The 26,301-nt window shown below is 43.8% G+C and overlaps 1 protein-coding gene and 1 long non-coding RNA gene across 7 annotated transcripts in view; one reads left to right on the top strand and one right to left on the bottom strand.

Annotated features, from left to right (window-relative positions):
- The window catches only part of LOC112857523 (uncharacterized), a 239,586-nt gene that overhangs the window by 187,979 nt on the left and 25,306 nt on the right, over positions 1-26,301 (top strand). For all 3 annotated transcript variants that reach the window (XR_003223323.2, XR_015248281.1, XR_015248280.1), the window contains one exon: positions 17,746-17,804. This is a non-coding gene — a long non-coding RNA (uncharacterized LOC112857523). The remainder of the gene's footprint in view (positions 1-17,745; positions 17,805-26,301) is intronic.
- The window catches only part of PDZRN3 (PDZ domain containing ring finger 3), a 242,153-nt gene continuing 233,865 nt past the window's right edge, over positions 18,014-26,301 (bottom strand). For all 4 annotated transcript variants that reach the window (XM_025920850.2, XM_086697584.1, XM_086697586.1 and 1 more), the window contains 5 exons: positions 25,857-25,955; positions 24,718-24,780; positions 22,821-22,922; positions 21,111-21,227; positions 18,014-20,416 (listed from right to left, as the gene is read on the bottom strand). In XM_025920850.2, the coding sequence (XP_025776635.2) occupies positions 18,866-20,416; positions 21,111-21,227; positions 22,821-22,922; positions 24,718-24,780; positions 25,857-25,955 (1,932 nt within the window). In that variant the 3' untranslated portion in view covers positions 18,014-18,865. The remainder of the gene's footprint in view (positions 20,417-21,110; positions 21,228-22,820; positions 22,923-24,717; positions 24,781-25,856; positions 25,956-26,301) is intronic.

The raw sequence follows: 26,301 nt of genomic DNA, 5'->3' as shown, positions 1-26,301 counted from the left end.
CCTGCTCCCAGACACCTGAAAGGTTCCAGTTTTAATTGACTTTTGTTGGAGACCACATTCAAGAAAGGATGGTGGGGAGATAAAAATACTGGGGTATAAGTAAGAGGCCTGGCTTTTTCAAACTCTGAGCTTTCCATGAATCCTTTTAGCACCACTCAGCCCTACTGGACTAAGTTGCTTTAACTATAAAAATAGAAGGCTAGGTTGAGCAAGCTTCCATGTCTATAAATCTGTGACTGCATGGCCTGAGGCACTGATAAAACTTATGTGACTTTCTTGTTGAGACTTCCAGGTAGAGACCATTATCTGTGTGCCCTTGGCTGGAAGGGATCTTTAGTGAACTAATAACAAAGAATTCTGTTTCTATTTGCTTTCTGACCCTGTTGCACCAGCTGATAGGCCTGCATAATGCTGTTATCAACAATTTATGGTCACCTCCTTGCCTCACTCTTATCAGCAAAGCTAATCACATTTTAAGCTTTTTGAGTTTTTCTCCTTCAAATAATTGCTTGGCTTTACTGTCTAGCAAATCTTTAAATGGTGGTCTGATTCTTTGGTGTGGGAGAACTGGAAGATGGTTCTGGTAAACTCCAGTGATTTCTGCCTCAAGGAGGGACCTATTAAGAGAAAATGGCAGTGACACACTTTTTCTTTCTTTGCAAGGTGCTGTGGGCCTTGGCTCTGGCTGGCTCAATATTGGCTGACTTATTGATTTCTCTTCTGTGGGTGTCTCTAAAATTATCCATAATTCAAAGTTTATTACCAGCATTTCCCAATTACGTTTCTTAGTGAGTTGTTCTCAGAGATGTGATTGACTGGGTATTGTGAAAAGAAATACAAGAAGAAAAAAAAAAGATTGCAATGAAATAAAACTGGAGTCTTTGTAGGTTTTCTTTCTTTCTTTTTTTGGAGACTCATAAAGTCCCTTGTCATATCAAAGTCACTAAAACGTCCTGTAGTCAAGAAACCATTTCTACCTTGTTTAATCCACTTCTGTGAATAATGCTTTTGTGTGTGTGTGAATAACAATTAGTGTTATAACAATTCTTAGCATCTTGGTGAATATTCGGAAAATAATCTAGACTGTGCTGTTGATCCTTTGAACAGAGTTGAACCCTAATTGTAGCTTCTGTTTATAAGAACTCTTGAGAAAAACGTTTGACCTTGGCCACGAATTACCTCGCTGCGGGTGACTCGACCTCGTTAAGGGGTGACTGCACGAGTTCTCTTTGTGGATGTTCACTGGCTCTCCCTCCTTCTGTACCACACTGAGTGTATCCTTTGGGGTTCTGTGAGATGTCTGCTTTCCCAGATTCTTGGGCCTTTGTGTAGCTGAGTTAGGCTTCCAGGATCAGAGATGAGGGGAACATCACATCCTCTTGCTCCTGCCCCATACCTGTGTAGCAGCTCTGGCATAGGCCGGAAGGTAAGTGGCCCTTCTGGCTTCTGAAATCCAAGTTCTCCCATGCCTTCTTGCTCTTCTCTCATTGGGAATCTGGGCTGCCTGCTTCCTGTCTGGAGACTTGACATTCCCAGTCTTCACCTCATCTTCTTCCCACATGTTGATTGGGGTGGTGCCTGTGCTTGCCTCTTTTGAGACTGGCTCTGATTTTAGTTTTGAAATGGGCACTCAAAAACCAAGGCACTGGTGCACTTGGGTGGCTTACTCAGTTAAGTGTCTGATTCTTAATTTCAGCTCGGGTCATGGTCTTATGGTTCATGAAATCAAACCCCACATTGGGCTCTGCACTGATAGCATGGAGCCTGCTTGTGATTTTCTCTCTCTCTCTCTCTCTCTGTCTCTGTCTCTCTCTCTCCTCCCCTCCTTTCCCCACCTCTCACATAAGTAAAAACTTACCAGGTAGTGATCCCATTTGAGAGAAATCAGGGAGAGAAAGCGTCCCCCTAAAGAGAAACCCCAGTAAACATTTTGCCGCTGTTGTGTGCTTGAGTGGGTTAGCTCACTAGCGTCAGTATGACGCAGTACTAGAAATGGAGTGGCCTAAACAATGGATATTTGTTCTTTGTTGTTTTAGGCTAGATGTTCAGAGATCAGGACGTGGGCACATTTGGCTCCTTCTGAGAGCTGTGGGAGACAATGTGTTCCATGCCCCTTGCCTAGCTTCTGGTGGTTTGCTGGCCATCTTTGGCATTCTTTGACTTGTAGAAGTGTCCTTTGATCTCTGCCTCCATCTACACACAGCCTTCTTCCCGCCTTTGTGTTGGACTCCAGATTTCCCCTTTGTATAAGGACATGGGTCAGATTAGGTGACAGCCCACCCTATGACCTCATTTTAACTTGATTACCCCTATAAAGGCTCTAAATAAGGTCACATCTTGAGGTGCTGGGGGTTAGGACTTCAACCTATGAATTTGAGGGGGACCCAGTTCAACTCACACATTAAGCATTAGGCAATACCAGAATGATGATCACACCATGGCCTCCTCCACCCTGATGGAGAGCTGGATAGACATTAGCTTGCCAAGACCCATGGGAAGCTATGGTTTCCCCAGCAATAGGAACATCAGACATTTTGGATCTATCCTTTGTTTAATGCTTATAGAGCATCAGCAAGTTTGTATAAATTATCTCATTAAATCCTTATAAAACCACCCCCACATCCCTTAGATTCCTGCCAAACTCATCCTGGTGCCTACCTCATCCTTTGGGATTTCTAATCATTTACTTCTATTTTCCCACTCAAGCCCTGCAGGTCTCCTTGCTGTTCCTGCATATCTGGTATTTCCCCATCCTGTATGCCCCATCACCCATTCCAACTCCCAGCTTCCTCCCTCCCTCCCCATTCTCATCTTTCTTCAAATGGCACACATCAGTGAGGCTTTTGTTGACCATCCTGTTTAAAATAACAATACCTCTGGGGTGCCTGGTTGGCTCAGTCCCTTAGGCATCTGACTGTGGCTCCGGTCAAGATCTCATGGTTAGGTTTGTGGGCTTGAGACCTGCATTGGGCTCTGTCCTGACAGCTTGGAGCCTGGAGGCTATTTTGCATTCTGTGTCTCCTCTCTCTCTGCCCCTCCCCTGCTTACTCTCTCTTTTTCTCAAAAAAATGAATAAACATTAAAAAAAAATTTTAAATAACAATATCTCAGAAACCCCAGAACACCTTACCCCTTCCTTGCTTTATTTTTCTCTGTAGCACTTATCATTGAATACGTTCTATGATTTTCTTCTTTGTTGTTTATTTTCAGTCTGTGTGTTTTAGGAGGTAAGCTCCCAGAGGGCAAAGATTTGTTTTCTGTTTTGTTCATTGCGGTAGCTCTAGCCCATCACATAACATTTAGCGCATAGTAAGAGTTAAGAATATGTCTTTAGGGGCGCCTGGGTAACTCTGTCGGTTAAGCGTCCGACTTTGGCTCAGGTCATGATCTCGCGGTCCGTGAGTTCGAGCCCCGCATCGGGCTCTGTGCTGACAGCTCAGAGCCTGGAGCCTGTTTCGGATTCTGTGTCTCCCTCTCTCTCTGCCCCTCCCCTGTTCATGCGCTGTCTCTCTCTGTCTCAAAAATAAATAAACGTTAAAAAAAAATTAAAAAAAAAAAAGAATATGTGTTTAGTGAATGGATGAGTGATTGGAGTAAGTGTTACTACCCCAGTTTACAGAAAAGAAAATAAATTCAGAGTGCTGAAAACCAAGAACAGAGCTAGAAGGCAGGGCCACAAATTAAAATCCACACTCTTAGAGATATGCAACTGAAAATCACACTGAGGTATCACCTCACCCCGTTGAGATGGCAACTATCAACCAAACAGAAAATAACAAGTGTTGGGGAAGATGTGGAGAGATTGGGACCCTCCAACACCGTGATGGGATTTTAAGATTGTACAACCACCATGGAAGAGAGTGTTCCTCAAATAATTTAGACTGTAACTTCCGTATGACACAGTAATTCCACTTCAATATAGATATCCGAAAGAACCGGAAGCACAAGCTCCAAGAGATACTTGCATGCATACACTTGTTCACAGCTGCACTGTTCACAGGAACCAAGAGGAAACAATTCCACTGTCTGCTGACAGGTAAATGGATTAAGAAAATGGTGTATACGTAAAATGAAATACTGTTCAACCTTCAAAAGGAAGGAAATTCTGACCTATCCTAGAATGTGGATGAATGTGGAAGACATTATATTGAGTGAAATAAGAGTGTCACAAAAAGACAAATACTGTAGGATTCCATTTATGTGAGGTACTCAAAATAGAGATCGAAAGTAGAAGGGTGGTTTTGAGGCCCCGGGTGGGATGGGGAAGTTCTTATTTAATGCATTTAGAGTTTCAGTGTTACACATGAAACAAGTTCTGGATATCTGTTTCACAGCACTGTGAACATACCTGACACTGGTCTGCATACTTCAAAATGGTAAAGATGGTGAAAAATAATAATGACAGTTATTGTTTATATAACGTATTAAAAAAAAAATCTATTCACTGGAATAAAATGAGGGAGAGTTTCATTGCAGAAAATGGCAACTCATAAATGTGGAAGGAATGTAAAAACACAGAGCCCAAACCATCCATCCTCTGTAGCCTCTTGGGGTGTTACCTCTTGGGTGTGCCTTCTGGGTGCCGGCGAAAATCTGATATATATCAAATGGTAATGACCTCAGCAAGAGCCTCCTGTGTTCAGAATGAGAAGATACTGGTTCTAAACCTCACCATGAAACCAGATAGTGCCATCTAAGACTCATAGAGTGCCTTTCCCTTCACAGAGACGAATCCCTTAATCAAGAGGAATCCAATATTGGGGAGGTAGGCAGAGACCACATAGAAAAATGAAGGGCAAAAGCATTTGCTACATCTCTAGTAGAGGCACTTCTACGTCAGAGCCAGACCACACCCTAGAGTAATGGTATGATTGGGGTGTTGAGGGAGTTTCTCTGAGCAGTTAGGGTAGGAAGTACAGAAGAGTTTGCGCTGGGCAAAAGTCAAAAATCGGGCCTGAAGAAATGTTTATAAACACTACATACCCAGGAAGTTGTTTTCCAACCAGGGATTAAAAGATGGGGAGCTTGGAGATGGAAGAAATGGCTCCTCAGGGAATCTAGGAGACACTGGTGTACTTGACACTGGCTGGGATGCAGGCATTGGAGGCATGTCTAGAGACACCTCAGGTCTTAGCCAGAACCAGAGCCTCCACCCCCAACCGGGACCTGTGCCCGTGCAGGCGTAGTTATGGCCACGCACACCCTTGCAGTGTGAGGGACAGTTTGCCTGGATGCTTGTTGGCAGCTGGGAAGGAGGGAGAAGAAGGCATGGTTTTTGAAATCTTGGTCTCATGAAAAGTCCTCAAATTTGGATGGCGACGGTTGGGTTAATTTTACGTGTCACCTTCACCGGCTGAGCCATGAGGTGCTCAGATACTGGGTCATACATTATTCTGGGCATTTATATGCGAACGTTTTTGGATGAAATTAGCATTTGAATTGGTAGACTGAATAAAGCAGATTGCTCTTACCAATGTAGGTGGGCCTCATCCACGTAGTTGCTGTGCCGGGTGGGGTGGAACAAAACCTTACCCTTCTTCACGTAAGAGAGTTCTTCTTGCCTGATGGCTTTTATACTGGGGCATTAGTTTTTTTCCTGCCTTCAGATCTGAACTGAAGCATTAGCAATTCCTGGATCTCAACTTGTCAGCCTTTGGACTGGAAGTAAACCATCCGCCCTCTTGGGTCTCCAGCTTGCCCATTCTCCCTGTAGATCTTGGGATTTGCCTGCCTCCATAACCGCATGAGCCAGTTCTTTATGATAAATACCACCCCCCCATACATAAATATGTGTGTATGTGCACATGCACACACATATATACATACATCCCATTGGTTCACTTTCTCTGGAGAACCCTGACTAGTGGTGCAAGTTAGGAGTTAGGAATTTATGCTCCATGAGCCAAATCCAGCCTGCACCTGTTGTTGTACGACCATGAACTAAGAATGGTTTTTACCATAAATATTTGTAATCATTGTGATGTCAGGAACATGAACTTTGAACCCCAAGTAAACAAAAGTCCTGCACCCTCACATTCTTCTCATTAGTGTAGGCTTGTATCACTAATACTTACACTTATAAACTTGGAAATTCATCAACAAAACATAGTGGAAATTTGTTTTCTTCTTCTTTTAAATGCAATTTCTAGGGGCGCCTGGGTGGCGCAGTCGGTTAAGCGTCCGACTTCAGCCAGGTCACGATCTTGCGGTCCGTGAGTTCGAGCCCCGCGTCGGGCTCTGGGCTGATGGCTCAGAGCCTGGAGCCTGTTTCCGATTCTGTGTCTCCCTCTCTCTCTGCCCCTCCCCCGTTCATGCTCTGTCTCTCTCTGTCCCGAAAATAAATAAACGTTGAAAAAAAAAATTAAAAAAAAAAAATAAATGCAATTTCTACACCCCATGTGGGGCTTGAACTCAGGACCCTGACATCAAGAGTCACATGCTCTACTGACTAAGCCAGCCAGGAGCTCCCTGTTTTCTCTCTTGTTATATAAATGTCAAGATAACATTCTTGATTTTATCTCTTGAGCCGCCTATGCTAAAATACTTACTACCGGGTCTTTAATCAAAAGGTTTGCTGACCCCTCACCTAAATGCTAATCTTTTGCTCTAAGTGAAAAAAATTCTGGGTACCTAAAAGCCACCCAACACTCTTTGTGTGTTTTGCTTTTTCAACTTTAAAAGGTATCTGTGTTAATATTCTGTTAATTTTTAACATTAAAAAATGAAATCAAAGAAATTTTCCCAGTGGGCATAATTAGAGCAACACTCGCATCTTTTCTTACTGATGAAGGTAAATGCTGGTGAGGAGACAGGCTGCCTCTTCCCTGGCTGGCTGGCTGCAGGCTTTGTGTGCTGCCCAGCTTGGAACTAGGCTGGGTATTGATGATGTAGTATCAGCACTGACTTGTGCCAGCCCTTTCCCCTGGCTCCAGGCAGCTTGAGTCCCTGCAGTCCTGTTTGTCACTGCTTTCTCTTATTTGCTGCCTTTCACCCCGTCTTTATGAAGCCATCTTGGATTTGTCTTGAAGTGTGCTTTGTTCGTGGTGGAAATAGTGAGGGCTGGGCTAGCCTCACAATGCCCTGTGGAGAGAGCTGCTGCACCCCACCCAGGTCCTCCAGCCTTGCTTCCTGGGTGACACCTGGGAGGCTTTTTGCCCAAGGCCACTGAGAAGCCATTCTGACGGGAGAAAAAAAAACGGGTTTTCCAAGCAGTGGCCTTGTCTCAAGCATGGTCCTGCGTGGTAGTTTTTATGTGCCCACCCATCAGGAAAGGCAGTCATGCTCACAGAGGTCAGGTTTTTCATCTACTAGTTAAGCTAAGAGGAGACCTACCCTTGCCTTCCTTGGAGAGGTACAACTTTGGATCCCAGAGGCAGAGACGGGATTCCTGAACTGCAAAGCATGCCTTGTCAGGCAGTCTGGTTCTGAAGAAAGGTTTTTCCTACCTCAGGACTTTTGCACTTGGCTTCTAGAGTTGTGTGGAACATTCTTGCCCGTGCTCTTTGCGTGGCTGCGCCTTTCTCAAACTGTTAGCTTGCAGGTTAAATATTTAGAGACGTCTTCTCTGATAATCCGGGTTAAAGTATCATATCCCTCCCCGAGTGTTCATTCATATATCATATTTTATAAACTATGTGATATTTCCAGGAACTCTTCTGAGGATTAGGGGTAAAAAACACAAATAGTCAAAACCTCTGTGTTTTTGCAGTATTTGTCAAACGTTAGCATGCACCTAAATCATCTGGTGGGCTTGGTAAAACAGATACCTTGACCCATGATTGCCTGAATCAGTTGGTGTTGGTGGGGCCCAAGAATCTGCACTTCGAGCAATACTCCAGGTGCCGCTGGGGCTGCTGGTCCAGGGACCCCACTGGTCTGGTGGGTAAGTCTCCTCTCAGACCTGTGCTTGCTTGTTTCCATGTCACAATCGTGATAAGTCTTTGCAAGTCTTTTTATTTCTTTGTTTACTCGTGTTTCTTTTTTCTCAACGGGTACTCTGTGAGGGGGGATCATCTCTGCCTTGTCCCCAGTGTATCTCCCGTGCCTAGCCAGTGACCAGCATATAGTAGGTGCTCCAGAGATAGATGAAGGGGTGAAGACCAGTGGACAGCAAGAAAAAGCCTCTCGTTCTTCCTCCCTGTGAACACCCCTCTCAATTTAGCCACTTCCATTTTCCACGAGAAATCTTAGAAGGAGGGACAAGCAGAACCTGAGTTAATCTCTCATCCCCAGTGAGAACCTCATGTATTTAGTCAGATGACTTCAGCGAAAGCAGTGCTTTATGACACACGCAGTAAGATTACAGAGTAGGTGATTAAGAGGTAAGAGTGAGAGACAGGCAGACAGAGAGAGAGACAGATCGAGACTATGTGATGGTAGGTTGTTCACAGATATAGAATGGGTGGTAGGAGGAAGGATTTTGCATCAGAGACCCCGTGGCATTTAAGCTTCCAGGCAGTCTTTAACAAGAGTTCCTAGAATTCTGGCAGTGAGAGAATTCTTGCCGAGGGCCATCTTTCTGCCCAGGTTTTTTAGATTAGAGAGAACTCTGTGCAGTGAAATCTCATGCGGGCAGCTAGGGGCAAGCCAGTCAATTTTACCTCATGCCTGGAGATAGACCCTTGTCCCCTGCCAGTTACAGCAGAGCTCACAGTGTCTTTGTAACTTACAGCAAGACATATTAGAAGTTTTCTAAAGAATGTTTTGGTATTTGGCACCACTTGCAATTGATGATTTCATAAGAGATACAAAGCGTCTTAGTCTGTTCTGGCTAATGTTAACAAAATACCATAGACTGGGTGGCTTCAAAACAGCAGAAATTTATTTCTCACAGTTGTGGACGCTCAAGTCCAAGATCATAGTTGAGTTCCAGCAAAGGCTCTCTTCTGTGTTGTCAAGGGCTGCCTTCTTGTTGTATCCTTGCTTGGCAGAAGTGGGGAGGAAGCTCTCTGGGGCCCCTTTTGTAAGGCCACTAATCCCATTCATGAGGACGCTGTCCTCATGAGCTAATCACCTTGCAGGGGCCCCATCTTCTGATACCATCGCCTTGGGGGTTAGGTTTCAACATATGAATTTTAGGGGATACAAATATTCAATATGTAACACCAAAGGAGGCTTGAGTCATACCCTGAGCAGTTCCCAAGCCCATAAGGTATAATTTATTTCCTTGGCACCTAAATAAATAAAAGCACCCTCAGCACAAATGTAGGGACACTGGCCTCATTTTGCCTTGGATCCATTCTACCTCAGATGAGAAACAACCTAGCATCTAATACTTCTTTGCAAGAATTGTGAACTCAATAAAAAGTGGCATATATAAATTCATTATCTGACAGAGAGACTGTGTGTAGATCTCATCAGTGTTTGCAACAATCTGTGCTCTCAAGAGGCCAAAGGAAATTTGGTTTGAGAGTTACAAGACATGAATTATTTTTTAATTGTGATTTTAATTGTGATTGTGGACATACATCGTAAAGTTTACTATTTCAACCATTGTAAGTGCACAATTCAGTGCATTACGTTTGTAATATTGTACAACCAGCACCACTGTTTCCAAAACCTTTTTATCATGTTGAACAGAATACTTTGTAACCATTAAGCACTAATTCTCTCCCTCTCTCCCTCAGTTCCCTGTAATCACATTTTGGCTTTCTGTCTATGAATTTATTCTGTGTATTTCATATAACTGTAATGATACCTTATTTGTCTCTTTCTGTTTGGCTTATTTCATTTTGCATAATGTTTTCATTGTTTATGTTGCGACATTTATCAGGATGCTCTTCCTTTTTATGGCTGAATAATATTCCACTGAATGCATAGATCACATTTTGTTTATTCATCTTTTAATGGACACTTGTGTTGTTTCCATATTTTGGCTGTTATGGATGGTACTGCTGTGAACATTAGTTTACAAATAGCTTTTGAGTCCCTGCTTTCAGGCTTTTTGTTTTTGTTTTTTTGTTTTTGTTTTGTTTTGTTTTTTTTGAATAGTTTCCCAGAATGGCTGCACCGTTTTTACATTCCCGCCAGTAATGTATGTGCTCTGATTTCTCCACTCCTCACCAACACTCATTGTTTTGTTTCTGTTTTGTTCTGGTTTCAATAGTAGTCATTCTAGTGGATATGAAGTTGTACCTCATTGTGGCTCTGATTTGCATTTCCCCAGTGACTAGTGATGTTGAGCATCTTTTCATGTGCTTATTGATCTTGTACATCTTTTGGGGAGAACTGTCTGTTGAAGTCCTTTGCCCATTTTTAAATTGGGTTATCTTTTTGCCATTGAGTTTGATTAAGGTAGGCCCCTAATCTCATATGACTGGAGGTCTTTATATATTCTGGATATTAAATCCTTATCAGACATATGATTTGCAAGTATTTTCTCCAGTTGTGTAAATTGTGTTTTCACTTTCTTAATAATGTCCATTAGTGCACAAAGTTTTTAATTTTGATGAAGTCAAATTTATCTATTTTGTCTTTTGTTTCATACATTTTGACATCATTTTTAAAAATCCATTGCCTAATCCAAGGTCGTGAAGATGACATGAGATTTTCTGGACTAGGAGATCATCAGCATTTGTTATGATTTGGTTTAAGACAGTACACTGGTTTGTGAATCCCCTGAATTATATGCACAATTTTGTGCTTGTCTGCAGTTTTAAAGAGATCTCTGTATTAAAGATAAATAACAAGGGAACATTCTGGAATCATATGAATTACTGGCTGCTTGCTTTAGAGTTTGGTCTGCTGACATCTCCCGAAGCATCACTTTGAGAGGCAGGTGTCCTGGCTCACCCTGTGGCAAGATCTGGAACAGGTAGTAGATCTTTCACACTTGGAGGTCTTTTCTCTTTATATATGCTGAGTATTTATGAGTTTTAGTGGGTTTTAAGAAACACATTTAATATTTGGCCTTGTTTCTAAATGTAACACTATATACTTCCTTTGGAATTATGCTTGATGTTAATTGAAGGAATGAATTCCAAGTCTGGTTTGTAAATTGTATTTGTTCATAAGGGAAATCAGATCATGATAGCTTTGGTATATATTAAAGAAGTGACTCCAGTGAAGAGGAGGAAAAAGCAGGAGGGTTAATGGAGTAGAAAATAGAAACAGGTTGTAATTCCTGAAAAGGCTGGGTCAGAAAGAGCCAGAAGATTGAAAAATTGATGAAGAAAAATTGGTCAGGTACAAGCCCTTCACCAAAGTACTCCTTAAAATGTTGGCTTGGAATCCAGAAAGGGGGCATGCACATGTTCTTAAGGTAACAAAGTCCATAAATGCTCATAACAAGCCTCGGGTTATGGTGAAGGTGGCTCTTAGAAACTCATTTTTTCTTTAGAACCGACACCCCTTATTCCCAAGACTGCGCTACAACCGTTCTGGGTAAATGTGAGGCATTTGCAAAGCCCATGTTCCTTGTCTTAAATGTGTCCTTCCCAGGAAGTGGAAAGGCTTAAATTATATTTAATTAGGATTTATTCAGCTCCTCTGTGCTTTCAGTTGATCAGCACTGAGAAACTTGTTTATGGAGGTGAGTGTTTACTGCCTTTGGAAATCTGTGGCCTCTGCTTAGGATACCTTGGAGATTACTTCTGGAGAGAAACTCTGAATGAGTGGCAGCAGGGGTTGGAAAACCTCCCTCTGATACAGAGTCACCCTGTTAGTTCACACAGTGGGTCACAACTCAGGGGAGGTATTTCAGAAGGCTGGCTAATCAGAGAAGCTGTGTGGTCCTAAAACTACTTAAATTGTCTTCTTCATTTTACACTCGGTAGGACCATTACATCAGGTCAGATTCTTTACCTCCGGATAGTGGTAATACCTGAGAGGAATGGCTTTAGCTGGGAAGGAAGGGAGGTGGAAACTTACTCTTTCTTAGCTCCTGATCTGTGTGCTCTTGATAGGTGATGGAAAAAGAAGCCTGGATAGGGAGATGGGTTCTTACCAATGGTCACCTTGGTTAACTCTGCAGAAGTCAATTGACCAACCTTGTTAAAGTTATCATCTGCAATAGCACAGAAGTGGGAAGCAACAGGGTTATAGACAGATTTATCCCTGCGTTGGAGAAAGGCACAAAATGATTAACACAGGTTATGCAGATACTTACTGACTAAATGTTTATATGCCTCCCAAATTCATGTCCTGAAGCCCTAACCCCCATTGTATTGGCATATCGAAGTAGGGCCTTTGGGAGGTAATTAAGTTTAGACGAAGTCCTGATGGGGTCTCCATTATGGGATTAGTGTCCAGAGCTCCCTGTCTCCCCACAATGGAGAAATAACCATCTACAAGCCACAAGCCACAAGCCAGAAAGAGAATTGTCATCAAAACCTGATCATGCTGGCACCCTGGTCTTACACTTCTACTCAGTCTCCAGAAGTGTGAGAAATAGATTTCTGTTGTTTAAGCTTGAGCTAAGTAAGACATAAACAATCCAGTCTGGCATCTGCCGCAATATGAGCCTGTCTCAGAGTGAAAATCCATGGGCCCCCTGTCAAGGAAATGCTATTTCTGAGCACAGTGATTAAGAATGGCTGGAAAGAATTGGTTTTTCCTTTCCCCTTAGTTGTGTACTAGCTCTTTCACTTTGAGCAAGTAGGTTCCCTAAGTCTTGTTTGTTTTCTCACCTGCAAAAGAAGGATAACAATCCTACCCATCTCGTAGGCTCTTTATGCTCAAGCAGGTTAGCACATATAAACGTTTGGCATAGTTTCTAGCACACATTAGGTGCTCAATAAATGTTGGCCATATTGAATGGCTATTTATGGTCGTGCAGAGAGTTTGGCTCTTTCCTACCTCACCAGTCCTAGCACCCACCATTCTCTCCACTGCTTTGTGAGCATAAGCTACCCTGGCTGTCTTTGGGTGTTTTTGTTTTTTTGTTTCAAGTAAGCCATGTCTCTCCCACCTCAGGGCCTTTGCATATGCTGTTTCCTCTGCCTCAAATATAACCACTCTCTTTGCCTAGTTAACTCACATCCAACCATTGGCTTTCAGCTCAACCATAACTTTTTTGGGAAACCTTCCTTGAATTCTGTGGCACTAGCTCTCTATCCATCCCCTGTTGTAACCATGCTGGCATATTTTTTCAAGTATTTTTGTGATGATTGGGTTATGATTTTTCTTTCCCAACAGAAAGCTTTATGAGAACTCACTGTGGCCTTAAACTCTGCAGGCAGAAAAAACTACTGACTGAAGAAATCCATGCTGTGTTTTGATGTAGCTCCCAGAGCACAAGGGTGGCAACTGTTCCTCAGAGCTGAAAATGCTAAGTCAAACCTATAATGTCCGGGGTGGCAGCTAAGGGAAGAGAGTTAAATGCACAATTCAACCTGCTCCTAATATATTTCTGAGGGACTGAGGTCTAGACAGTTTCATTTGGCTTGTGAGGACTTTGGCAAGACTCAACAAATAGGTAAGCAAGTTTAACTCTACAGCCCCACTGAAGAAAGAGTCATTAATGGCCCATTTTTCATTTTAAAAAGTAGCTGAGTGCACTGAGGTCAGCATTCTGCCATTGGAAGGCAAAACCCCATTCCTGGCAAATCACAGGCCCCCTTGGACTGCGCTTTTTCAGGATCAGTTGAAACTGGAAGCTAAAACAAAATGGATCATTTAAGCAGAAAAACCCATCTGAATGAAACCCAAAGAACCATGCTTTGTTTTCTACCTGCTTTAGGGAATTCACATTTAATCAGAATTGAAGGCTACAGCATTTGCCATGAGAATTCTTACATATTATCTCAGTTTTAGTGATTTCTTTTTAATTAGTTGCTGCTCGGCAGAAATCCTAATGTGCTTCAAACAATCAGGAGACAGATAAAACTGGGAGTTACACTTGCTTATGGTACAACTGTGTTTGCTTTCTTGGTTTGGGGCAATTTTGCTAACAAGTGACCTGTAACCTACTTCTAAAGCTACCAGTAGATAATTATTTGGTAAATTTTCATACTTCAGTTTATGATACTAATTAGTTCTCCAACCAGTATTCCCCAGGCAACGTCTGTAGTCCTACCTCATCACATTTGTGATTCTTGCGACTTGGGATCTCCTGTTTTCATTTAAAAGATGAAAAGCTTAATTTGAGCCCCCAAATTCCTGTATTTTTATGTGTTGTCTGTCATATGTTCTTGCCAGGAGAGTTAGAATACTCTGTAATTTAAAACTCAAAGGGAACCGAGCAAAATGCTTGTCGTTTTGAAGCAATTTCTTTTATTGCAGTCATGACCGTATTAAAAGTAATAACATAACTTGAACAGACTTCAAGTTACTTCTTGAGAAACAGATGGAGGCACCGTGGTGACAGGTGAAGGGTTTGGCATCAGGTGGTTGCAAATTCAAATCACATCCCTACACTCAACTGGGCAAATTTCATCATAATCTGAGTCTAAACTGTTGATAAGGCCATCTGCCTTGCACAACTGCCCCACCTTTGGTGAGATCACATGGTGGTTTTGCACACTCATGCTTGATAATCTCTATCAGTGCTATGCAATAGAAATAGATTATGTACCACATAGGTAATTAAAATTTTTCTAGGAGCCACATTAAAGATGAAATTAAAATTATTTTATTTAGGGGCGCCTGGGCGGCACAGTCGGTTAAGCGTCCGACTTCAGCCAGGTCACGATCTCACGGTCCGTGAGTTTGAGCCCCGCGTCAGGCTCTGGGCTGATGGCTCAGAGCCTGGAGCCTGTTTCCGATTCTGTGTCTCCCTCTCTCTCTGCCCCTCCCCCATTCATGCTCTGTCTCTCTCTGTCCCAAAAAATAAATAAACGTTGAAAAAAAAAAATTTTTTTTAAATAAAATTATTTTATTTAGCCCAACACGTGTGAAATATTACCATTTCAATATGCATACAAATTGAAATGTCCTTTTTAAATTTTTTAGTAGTCTTTTAAATTCATTTTATTAAAACATTTCAGTTTAGGTTAGCCATATTTTAAATGTTCAACAGCCAGATATGGCTAGGGCCTCCTGTATTGAACCATGTAGCAGTGAATCATTAATAAATTCTCATTTCTATCCCTTTGGGTTTTTTGTTTGTTTGTTTTTGAGAGAGAGGGTGTGAGAAAGGGGCAGAGAGAATCCGTGCAGGGTCTGCATTGTCAGCACAGAGCCCAAAGCAGGGTGCAAGCTCACGAGCCATGACATCATGACCTGACCTGAAGTCGGATGCTTAAAGGACTGAGCCACCCACAGGCCCCATCCCTTTGTATTTCAGGAGTACTGTTTAAATTTGAGTTTTCCAGCCAATGGAGTGACTGATGTGGAGAAGTGGGAATCTGTCTTGTAAGTCTGAAATTTATGTAGCTATGAGAGGAATAACCATGAGCACAATGACTGTTAGAGTATAGTTGCTAGTGGTTTCTTGAGTTTTAATTGCCATAGGCAGTATGGTTCTAATGGGGAAAAAATGTATTCCTTGACATCAAAAGTGGGCATCCAAATCAAACAGTGCTATCAGGTACAACTAAAAACAGCTTGAAAAATCCATAGAATTGTCTAGTTTAGTTGGCCTAATGTTTAGGTTTTTAGATCTTGAGGCCCATGAATGGACTTTAGGGGGCACATAAGTCCTTTAAAATTATTCACAACTCATCAGTGTTATTTATTAAAAAAATTTTTTTTAACATTTATTCATTTTTGAGAGAGATAGAGTGTGAGTGGGAGAGGGGCAGAGAGAGGGAGACACAGAATCTGAACCAGGCTCCAGGCTCTGAGCTGTCAGCACAGTGCCTGATGAGGGGCTTGAACTCACTGACCATGAGATTATGACCTGAGCTGAGGTCAGATGCCTAACTGACTGAGTCACCTAGGCACCCCTCAATGTTACTTATAGGTCTATTTTTCTGTGTAGAGAATCCATAGCTTCTGTTAGATTCTTACATCGGCCAAGGAAATCAGGGAAATAAAGTATCAGCAGCTGGGGCAGTAGAAAAGTCTGTTGGTTCCAGAGGAACTTCTGTTGACACAGGAGCTAGGCTTTGACACCAGTGAGAACAGAAGTTCTAAATTGTCTCGTCACTATTAACCCAGGAAAATCCCTCAACTCAACCACAGGCTGGGAAATGCCAGCACCACAAGGCATTTGGGAGCTCAAATTCACTGAAGAAATGGCAGATTCATGTCTCCTGGCTTATGCTCACTCCAGGGTATCCACTGGTAAAATGTGTTTATTTTTTGGTTGAGGGCACAAGTTGAATGCATCTGAATTAACTGTATATATCTACCTCTCTTGTGTCGCCATGGCACTAACAGCTGTGGGAATAGGTGGTTGGTTCTAAATTCAAATTCCCATTTGTTTATTAAATGAGCCCCATTTTTCTCCTCGAGCCTCTTGCTCATGGATAAAATGATTTCTGATTTGTCTTTGAATTTCTTTTTGGAGTGGATTTGCTCAATTAGATTTGGAGACCTGTCACATTGCAAATTGTGACCAAATGTATTTATATGATGGAATGATTTTTTTTTCATTTAATCTTTATTTTTGGGAGGGAGAGAGAGAGAGAGAGCGCGCGCACAAGTGGGGGAGGAACACAAAGAGAGGGAGACACAGAATTCAAAGCAGGCTCCAGGCTCCAAGCTATCAGCACAGAGCCCGAGGCGGGGCTTGAACCCATGAACTATGAGATCCTGACCTGAGCTGAAGTCAGACGCTTAACCGAGCCACCCAGGCACCCCTATATGATAGAATGATTTTACAAGTAAGTTGTAATGGAAGGATCTAGAATTGAACTTGTTTTTAAGTGGCACTGGCTGACTCCTAAATCTGGAAGCATGTGGGAAGCTCTGGTGAGAAACTTCTCTACTTTTGTGTCACATGATTGGACTGGAGCTCTTGGTTGTTGTGGCCATATACGTGCTTCTGACCTTGAGGGAGAACAGACAAGGGGAGGAAAGCTATTTCCCCTCAGAAACCTGCATACTTCCATGTGTCTTACAGCAGTGTTTATGGTCTGTGAAACGTGAACTAGGAAGAAAGGTTGTGAGATAAGAGAGCACTATAGATGCGCATCTTCTGGGAGCCGAGGGTCCGGTTCTGTTGGCTGGTGAACTTGGGAGAATATAGGAAAAGCAGGCCCCGAATAGTCCACCCTTTTGTAAAAACTTCTCTTTGGAGGGTTGATTAATGTAGCAGATGTAATTATCTTTGCAGCGCCTAATCTGGAAGAGACAATGAACAGACATCTTAAGTAATTCAGTGTCTTACCTTCACGATATTGTTCCGTTGCCCAGTGTGACTGACTCCTAGTTATTCTCAAGATTTTAGCCTCAAAGGCGGCATTTTGGTTGAAGTAGGGGACAGGGGAGGAATAGATGAGATGCCTATACACCTGGTCATTTCAATCACATTTTTGGCCAGATCAGGGAGTAAACCAGATGTCAGACATCATCGCAAATGAAAATGACACCCTTCCAAATCCTATCTTGATTTTTTTTCAGTAGGTATTATAGCTGCAATTGGTGTCAACACCAGAGCCAGGGAACAATTTGTAGCAAATTCATTATTTAAGACCCTGGGGGTTGTTGGGATTTTAAAACATACCAGTTTTGAAACCCACTCATTTTGGTGACTTATGTTATTCTGTGGCAATACCAGATAATTTGCAGAAATGGAAAGTTGGGGCTAGCCACCCAGAGGTGTTTTACTGGCAGGCAGTAATGGTTGCAATAGACCAAAGAGATTTCGTTGTAAACATGACCCTGATTGATAAACTTGCTCCTACTTATTCTTGTCTACAGGATAAATGGGCCAGGTTGAGGCTTTCTGCAAGACAGGAGTCAAAATGGAGGATTAAATGGTGAGTTTGATGCCTTATTCTTTCTTCACTGATAGATATTTGTTTCACGTCTGTCTTTGGGTTTTGGGCAAAATGCAGGTATTGGATGATCTGACTTATATATTCGCAAGGAAGTAGATAATGTAATGGAAGTAAAAAATAACACTGAAAAAGGCTTTTATTTTATCAGCACCACTGCAAAAAAAAATGAGGAATCACTTCAAAACATGTCAAATAGAAAATAATAATTTATTTTAACTTCATTTTACTTAATGTTTAACTAATCATGATTTCATGAGCTTGCTTGTAAAACTCTGTCCCTTCAAATCTACAAAGCAAAGGTTTACTACAATGAGCACTTAAAATTCCACAAACCATCTCCATCCACAACTTTCCTGTACATGCAAATTCTTCCATTGGGCTGCAATATTTGCAAACATGCTTTAAACTTCCATAAAGCTGCATGATATTTTGCTTTCTGTTAAAACCTTTACACACTCTTGGGAACTTTAACCAGAAAAATGTTTAAATGTGTATCCCAACTCTAAACACTGCTGGTTTGGTTATGTATATTAAATCATTAACCACACAGTTTGGTAGTGTTGAGTTGAAGCCTTGACCTAAATTATATATTAATGGTCACTCATATGAAACACATCCAACAAAGTAACATTATAAAATAGAGTTCCATTAAAAATACACACTGGCAGTTGTATCTGTGTTTTCGGCAGGAAAAAAAAAAGCGTGTTTAACTTTTTTATATGAATATAGTTTTAAACAAATTATTCTGTGAAAGTATGCTTAATAAAAAGATCTTTTTGAAATTTAAACACTTTATGTAAAAGGTAGGAAGTAAAAAAGTACAATTGCTATTTGAAAAAAGCTCTGTTTGTTAATATTGCCTTTGTTAAGGGTGGTTTTTCTCCACTTAAAATAGAGCTAGTTGCAGAGCTGGCCAATCTGGACTATAAACAGGATGACCGTATTTATCTTATATACAAAAACTTGCCGCATTGAACGAGGCAGGAATTTCTACCCCAACGGTAGCGTTCTCTTTTATGTACACGACGCAGAAGTGAAAATTATACAGTAGTCACGGATAAGAAGGAATTGTATACTCTCGTGCCATCTGGTGATTTTGTGCCGTGGGTTAAGAGTTCCTGGATTGTCATCCAATTATCAAATATCTTTTTATTCCTCTTCTTCATCATCTTTTTGTGGCTCAGTTCAAGGATATTCATCTCCTTCCTTTCGTCGGCCGCTTGCTGCTCCTTCAAGCAATCCAGCCTGCTCTGCATCATGAACTCGCGCCTGCGCCTCTGCTCCTTGGCCTTCACCACGTGCTGCTTCCTCTCCTCTTTGCTCCAGTAGCGCCCCAGCTTGAGCTCGCTCACTGCGTCGTCGTCGGTGGTCATGCCGCTGCGCTCCTCGCGGATCTTGAGAGCGCGCTCCCGCAGCAGGCGGTCCCGCACCGGCCGCTTGGTGATGTAGCGCGTGCCGTCGCTGCGGACCTTCACTTTCCACTCCATCCTGGCTTCCGCCTGGCCGGCCGAGTTCAGGTCCTTGCACATGCTCACCAGGCTCATCTGGCTCTGCGCATACTCCACGGCCGACTTCTGCTGGATCAGCTGCATGTAGCTCTGGTAGTGCTGCGCGTGCGCCGGGATGTGGGCGTGTTTGTAGGGCGAGTGGGGGAAGGGGGACAGGTAGGAGCCGGCCAGCTTCGGGCCAGGGCTGGGACTCCCGCTGTCGTCGCTGGGCCTGCGCTCCCTGCTCTCGGGGGCCTGGCTGGTCCCCAGCTCTTGAGGAGGAGGGGGGCTGTAGCTGCCCACCTCGGGATCTTCGGTGATGGCCAGCAGGTTCTTTGGGGACGGCCCGTAAGCTTCTGTGGTCCCCACGGCCCCCTCGCTGCTGCCCTCTGCCACTCTCCTCAAGGAGTTGTCGGGGGACATTTCCAAGGTGAGCGGGGTGCTTCGGCAGCTCTCCCCCGTGTTGTAGGCGCTCGAGCTGTCTTTGTCGGATTTCTCCGGGAGCTCGGTGATGTCCGACAGCTCGTGCCTGCGGACGTCGATGCTGGTGTTGTAGTTGCGGAAGCCGCTGTTGTGCAGCATCCAGGACTCGCGGTACTGCTCCCGGAGCTGTTGCATCTTGTGCGCGCGCACGATGCTCAGGCATTCCAGCTCGATGCTGCGCAGCTCCTCGTTCAGCAGCTCCAGCTCTTTGTCCACGCTCTCGGGGTCGCTCTTGCTGGCGTCCAGGGGGCTACTGGCGTAGTACAGGCTGTAAGGGTTGCTGTTCTTGGCCTGGCACTTGAGCTCCAGGAGCTCCCGGAAGCGCTCGCACTCGTCCACGGGGATGCCTAGGTAGTCGGCATCGGCGCAGTCGGCAGACAGGAAGGACTCATTGCTAAACGGCAGGTCGCCGCTGCCCAGGGTGTCCTGGCTGCAAGTGAGCTTCCTCTGCCCGGCCAGCGGGGTGGATGACGCGGTGGCATCGTCGACGTTGTTCTCCTGCTCCGAGCTCTCGTCGTTGCGTGTGCTCTCGTCTGTCCGTCCCACGCCGCTGTCCTTCTCGTGCTGGTTGGACAGGATGGTGGCGGTGTCTGTGGTTCCCCCGTCTTCCTCATGCTTCTTCTGGAACAAGAACAAACGGCCAAAATGAGGGAGGACCCCCCGTGGTTACCAGGTTCCACCTTTCCTGTAGGGCAAGGGTTTCAGGACAGGGCAGGCTCTGCATTTCTAAGGCTCAGGGGCAGCGTATGGGATCAGTACTAGTTCAATGATCTGGCCAGATCGACCGGTGCTAAACTCCTACACTTCTCATCCTCACTTTTCCTGTCTAAGTGGAGGGGAAGAGTCACTTTACCTCAGTGAATGATCCTAGCCATTCAAGGTCCCAGTGCATGGAGAGCAGGAAGCCTACAGGGCCTTATTACTCAATTAGTACTTCATCAGGACTCTGACCACGGAGTGGGCACAGAAGGGGGCTAAAACAATCTAAGCAGCTCAGGCAACACCCAGGGAATTGCTCTACTTTTGAAAACATGACTTCATGTTTTCTGACCTGCTTTAGAGCTGGCCCGTGTGTTTTCCCAACAGCCAGCAAGTCAGCTGTACCTCCCATTACTGCTCAGCTTTAAAAGCCAAGCTGCACTCCCTTGGCCGGTGAGAGTATCAGCTTGCATTTTGTTGGTGTGCAAACAGAAAAGCACTTCATTTTCTTGCTGCCTTCCAGGCCGGTGGGTTTCTGATGGTCTTCCACATCATGAGGGAGATGGAGGGTGCACATTTTGCCATTGCTCAGAGGGGTGAGGGGCCGTGGCCTTACCTGCTGCAGCATGCTGGCGGTGAACTGCATGGCCTGCTGGTGTTGCTCCTCAAGCATGTCCATGTGCAGGTGGTCCAGAAAGTCGTTTCTGTCATCGTCCATCCAGCCCTCGTCCAGCTGCAGAGGAGAAGCAACAGCCACCACAGGCCTCATAAAATATCCCTTTTGTTTTCATTTTACTTACTTTTTAAAAGCAAGGATATTACCCTGGGAGAAGGGGAGAAGGCTCCCTCTCGCAGGAGTTATCAAAGTGCAATGTACCTGTTGGTTTGCTAGCCATCAGAAAACTGGCCTCTTTCATGTGAAAGAGACCTTCCACCCTACACCATGTCTGGCCAAGTCTCTGGTGTCCATGGTTTTATTTTTGCAGGGTGACACCCTTGTATCCCTAGCAGCTACCGTCAGTGGAGCAGGCCCCCTGTGTTCGGGGGTCAGGTTGGGCCAGCCCTGTCTCCTGGCCTGCACACAAGGTTAGCAGGCCCTGAAGAGTGTCTAGTTGTGGTGTGGGAAGAGTTCTTTTTGACACACAAAACAGGTGTGCTAAAACTAGCTGCCTGGGGCAAGGCTCATCACTCGTTATTAGGCCAGGATCTTCCTAGCACAGACTCTTCAGGGAGCTGAGATCTTACAGCCCGTGGGCTGAATGTGGCCTGCTGTTTGTGGCCACTTCTGTGCTCCAGTGGCAGAGTCTAGCAATTGCACTGGAGACTATATGGCTCCCAAAGCCAAACATATTTATTATTTGGCCTTTTGAAAAAAAGAAAACAAGAATGGTTCTTTAGTTTTATAAAATATTGTATTTTATGTGTAAGATGTACATTGTGATTTAATATACATAAATGTAGTGGAATGATTCCTACAATCCACCTAATAACATAGCATTTCCTCACACAGCTACTTTTTTCGTGTGATGAGACTATCCAAACTCTCAGCCAAGTTGTAGTAGCTATGCAGTGTTACTGACCACAGCCATCATGTGGTAGGTTCCCTCCACTCTTGGGTTAGAATGGAGGTCCACACAGTGGATCTAGGCTGAAACATTTGTCAAACTTTAGAAACTCAAACATCTTGATGGTTATGACCCCGGCTATGTTTTCCATTCCATTATATTTCCTTCTTTTCTCCTTCATTCCCATGCTAATGAGCCTGCTGGGCCTGTAGTATAAATGCCAGGCTGCATGTCAGGGGTCTCCTTACACAGTGGATTTTAGGTCACATCAAATGAGACTGCTATTTCAGGGTACATAGTGCCTTCAAATTCAAACTCAATGCTTGGGCAGTGGTCCATAGGGCCAACAGATTTGGGTTTTTGGTTTTAGAAACACAGACCCAGGGCGCCTCGGTGGCTCAGTTGGTTGCGGGTCAGCTCAGGTGACGATCTCACAGTCTGTTGAGTTTGAGCTCCACGTAGGGCTCTGTGCTGACGGCTCGGAGCCTGCTTGGGGTTCTGTGTCTCCCTCTCTCTGCCCCTCCCCTGCTCATGCTCTATGTCTCAAAAATAAAGTGTTGAAAAAAATTAAAAATAAAGTGTTGTATGGAAACCAATTTGACAATAAATTGCATATTAAAAAAAAAAAAGAAACCCAAATGCTCAGTATGCCACGGACTTCAACTTTGTATATTAAAGATTTAATAAAATGGAGGAGATCCAAATAAAAAAATAAATTTAAGAAATACAGACCCTGCTTCACTGGCAGCAAGTTGACTCACCTGGAGTTCAGGCCTTGCAATCAGCAAAGAAAAGTTTTTGTTTTCTTCACTGGTTAGAAGAGCCACAGCCTCTTCACGGTTCTGCACCTCTATCCCATTAATCTTTAAAAAAAAAGAAAAAAAGTGATGAGGCATCGGAGGGGTGGACAACAGCATAATTAGTTCACCCAAAATCATTCCATACTGTTCCAGGCGGCCGTGTCACCCAGTCACAGCTGGAACACAGAACTTCCACAGAGCTTGAAAAGGATGCTCATTTTCAGAAGGAAAGGCCCTGCTCAGACTAGTCTGTCACTGTGACAGGTGTACAAGGCTACTAATGTGGAAGCTCCGTGAACAGAAGTCGCTGAGACTCCAGAAGGCAGACTGAGAAAAATCACCATGTTGTGAAGAGGGAACAGCTGAGCAATTTCATCAGACAGACTACTCAGGCAGGAACTGAAAGGGAATTATTACAGACACTCATTATTACAGATCTTTTCAGAGAATATGGGAGAAAAAGCAGCAGCAGGTGTGATGCGACCATTACGGAAGGGGAAGGCACATAAGGAAATGGCATTACACGTGGTGTTTTGGGTGCCCGTTTGGTACTTGAACCTTTTTTAGGTGGGACAGAAAGTCTAGTGAGGGGGACTCTCTCTCACACCTGGTATGGAGGTGTCAGTCCCAAGGCAGAGGATTCCTCCAGGGGGCACAGGGATGGTCCCACTGAACAGGAAGGTGAGCCTGCCACTCAACTCCTTATGCCAGGGAACCAGGAGGCAGCAAAGGGGTGACTTGGGGTGACTGAACCCAGTTACCAGTGGAGACAGGCAGGGCCATGTCCGGAACCCACTACTTCCATGCCCCGTAGTGAAGGCTAATGGAAAGCTACAGCATCCCCAAACACAGGACTGCAGGTGCATCAGCACATTTAGGAATCAAGGTCTGGGTGACTCTACCAGGAAAGGGTTCTTAAGCAGCTGAGGTTTGGGATGAAGTCTGAGGAAATGTAGAATAAGCAGTGGAAGAAGAAAGTAAAAATTACTCATGGTGAGGGGTGTAATGGCAGATATAAACATGGTGGGTTAGAAATGAGACGGTGTGACTGAGAAGAGGCAGACGCTAAGCCCTGTGGCAAAGAATCTCAATTTCTGTGAGATTAAAACAGACTGCTGTTGAAACAAGCCAGTCTCATTTTGAGTCCAAAGAGCATTCAGGGTCCTGGTGAAGAAACTACCCATAGAAGCCATTCTATGGTATGGTGGCATTCAACTCATGAAATTTAAAATGCTTCTCCATCTATTTTACTAAATTTGCCCAAGATGTTTCTATTTTCGGGGCAAGACCAACCTTGACACGTGTGCTCCAAAATTAAATTTTAATAAAAGGGAGGAGGCGCCTGGGTGGCTCAGTCAGTTAAACATGGGACTTCGGCTCAGGTCATGATCTCACTGTTTGTGGGTTCGAGCCCCACGTTGGGCTCTGTGCTGACAGCTCACAGCCTGGAGCCTGATTCAGATTCTGTGTCTCCCTCTCTCAAAAATAAAAAACATCAAAAAAATTTTTAAAACAAGAATTATTTTGGTTCACAAGTGGCCAAAATTACTGGCTTGACCTGGGCCCCTGCTGGGTGGTCTTTGACCAAAGAGAATGAAAGGAAATGAGGTTCGCCTTCTGTAAGGTGCTGGGGCACGCTCCCGTTTGTCCTAGGCCTCCACACTCCCTGGTGCATCTTACTTTCTGGGGCTTGTGATTCACTCATTCATTTAACTTGTCTGGCCTCACTATATACCACATCTGATTTGGTAATCCTGGTTCTTTAACCTCTTCAGCCCTAAAGCTATTGACTTAACCCATAAAATGTGCTCCCCACTGTCAGGCAGGGGACGAAGCTGCTGGCTGGAAGCTGACGTACCTGGATAATGCGATCTCCTTCTCGGATGCGCCCATCCTTGGCCGCGATACTGTTAGGGTCGATCTGAAACAACACAATGAATATGTCAGCACAGAATGGAGAACTAAGACACGTATAGAAATAAACAAGACTTAGTGTCATGCAAGGAGAGACCATCATGGATCGCTCTGTTTCCAAGTCCTTTCCTGGGCGTGCTCTCGTATGCTTGCATAGCATCCCTGTTACATGGCAGCGTGTGCAGACCCTGGGGACTTAAGGGATGGAGAGGCACAGCTGACTTGTGTTGCATTCACAGAAATGAAAACCACAGTGTGATGCAGAACAGGTTCAAGGGTACCCTTCGCTATGTTGTTCATCATCAGCCATTGCCTTGATTATTGTACTAAATGCTTCAATTTTGGAAAACAACTTTAAAAACAAAATATAACTGAGACAGACAGGATTAAGTATGGGAAAAATCCCTCCAAATTCAGTCATAGAGGACGTTCTTAAGCTTGGTGAACATAGTACATCCGAAGGAATAATTATTAAGCCTAGTAAACATAACACTTTGTTCTTCCCACAGAGAGAGGTTTTATTTCCTCACACAGTTGAGTGTCTGTGCTTGCAGACATGGGAGTATATGGGAAGGGATCCATACTGACAGCAGTGGCTTTGCATTGTCTTCTCTAATAAGATCAAAATAGCTTCCATCTATGTACTTTGAAGATGCATTTAACTTACATGAAATCAACTATATACACATTCAACCAAAAGGAAAAAAAAAGAGTAAGAGATAAAGAAATACTTTAAAAAGTGTAAATGATTCCATCCACCATCCCATTCAATGAACACGAGAAGGGAAATGTGAATCTGCTCTTCTTCCCCTGGGGCTGAACACACAAAACCATGTAAACGGCTCCGTTTTATGGCCGATTTGCAGGCTTCTCCAGGGTAATTTTGCCTTATGTGCTGACATTTGAACTTAACTCCCATGTAAAGACGTAACTCCAAGGACTGTGTGATGAAGGGGACAAAGACATTTGTGTCTTTCCAAAGACTTCTCAATGAGCCAGAGGTAAGGCTGGGTAATATATAATAGAAAAAAAAAACCCTCTTCTGGTCTTGAGACGATAGTTAGAAATACTCAGCCTTCATACCTCACTTATATAAATCCCAATGTCCTCTTCATCGTCTGTCCGGTAGCACACTGTGAGGCCCAGCTTGTCCTGGCTGTTCATTCTGTAGAGGTCCACTTCCTAGACAAAGAAAGGGCATTTCTAGTGAGCCTCAGAAGGCGGGGGGGGTGGAGGGTGGGGGGGGAAGGGTCAAAGGCTTAAAAAATATTTTGTTTCAATGATGAACTGGATTTCTTTGTATTTGAGTGTGTAGAGCAGTTAACTTACTAAACAAAAAGTGATTATGGACACAGGATCAATGCCCACGGCATTTCTGACCTTTCAGTCAATATAAAGTCATTTTGAAAATAGTTATTTTATTGATCCCCCAAAAGAAAAATTACCTATATTTCACTCAGTGTCAAGATTTCTGGGGTAGGGCTTTTAAAAAGCATTTTTTCAATGTCTGCCACAAACGAGAATATTT

The sequence above is a fragment of the Puma concolor genome, chromosome A2 (genome assembly GCF_028749965.1).
Source record: "Puma concolor isolate L17-30 chromosome A2, mPumCon1.1.hap2, whole genome shotgun sequence".
Taxonomy (NCBI): domain Eukaryota; kingdom Metazoa; phylum Chordata; class Mammalia; order Carnivora; family Felidae; genus Puma; species Puma concolor.
Note: the sequence above shows the minus strand (reverse complement) of the source record. Positions and strands in the feature narration are given on the sequence as shown.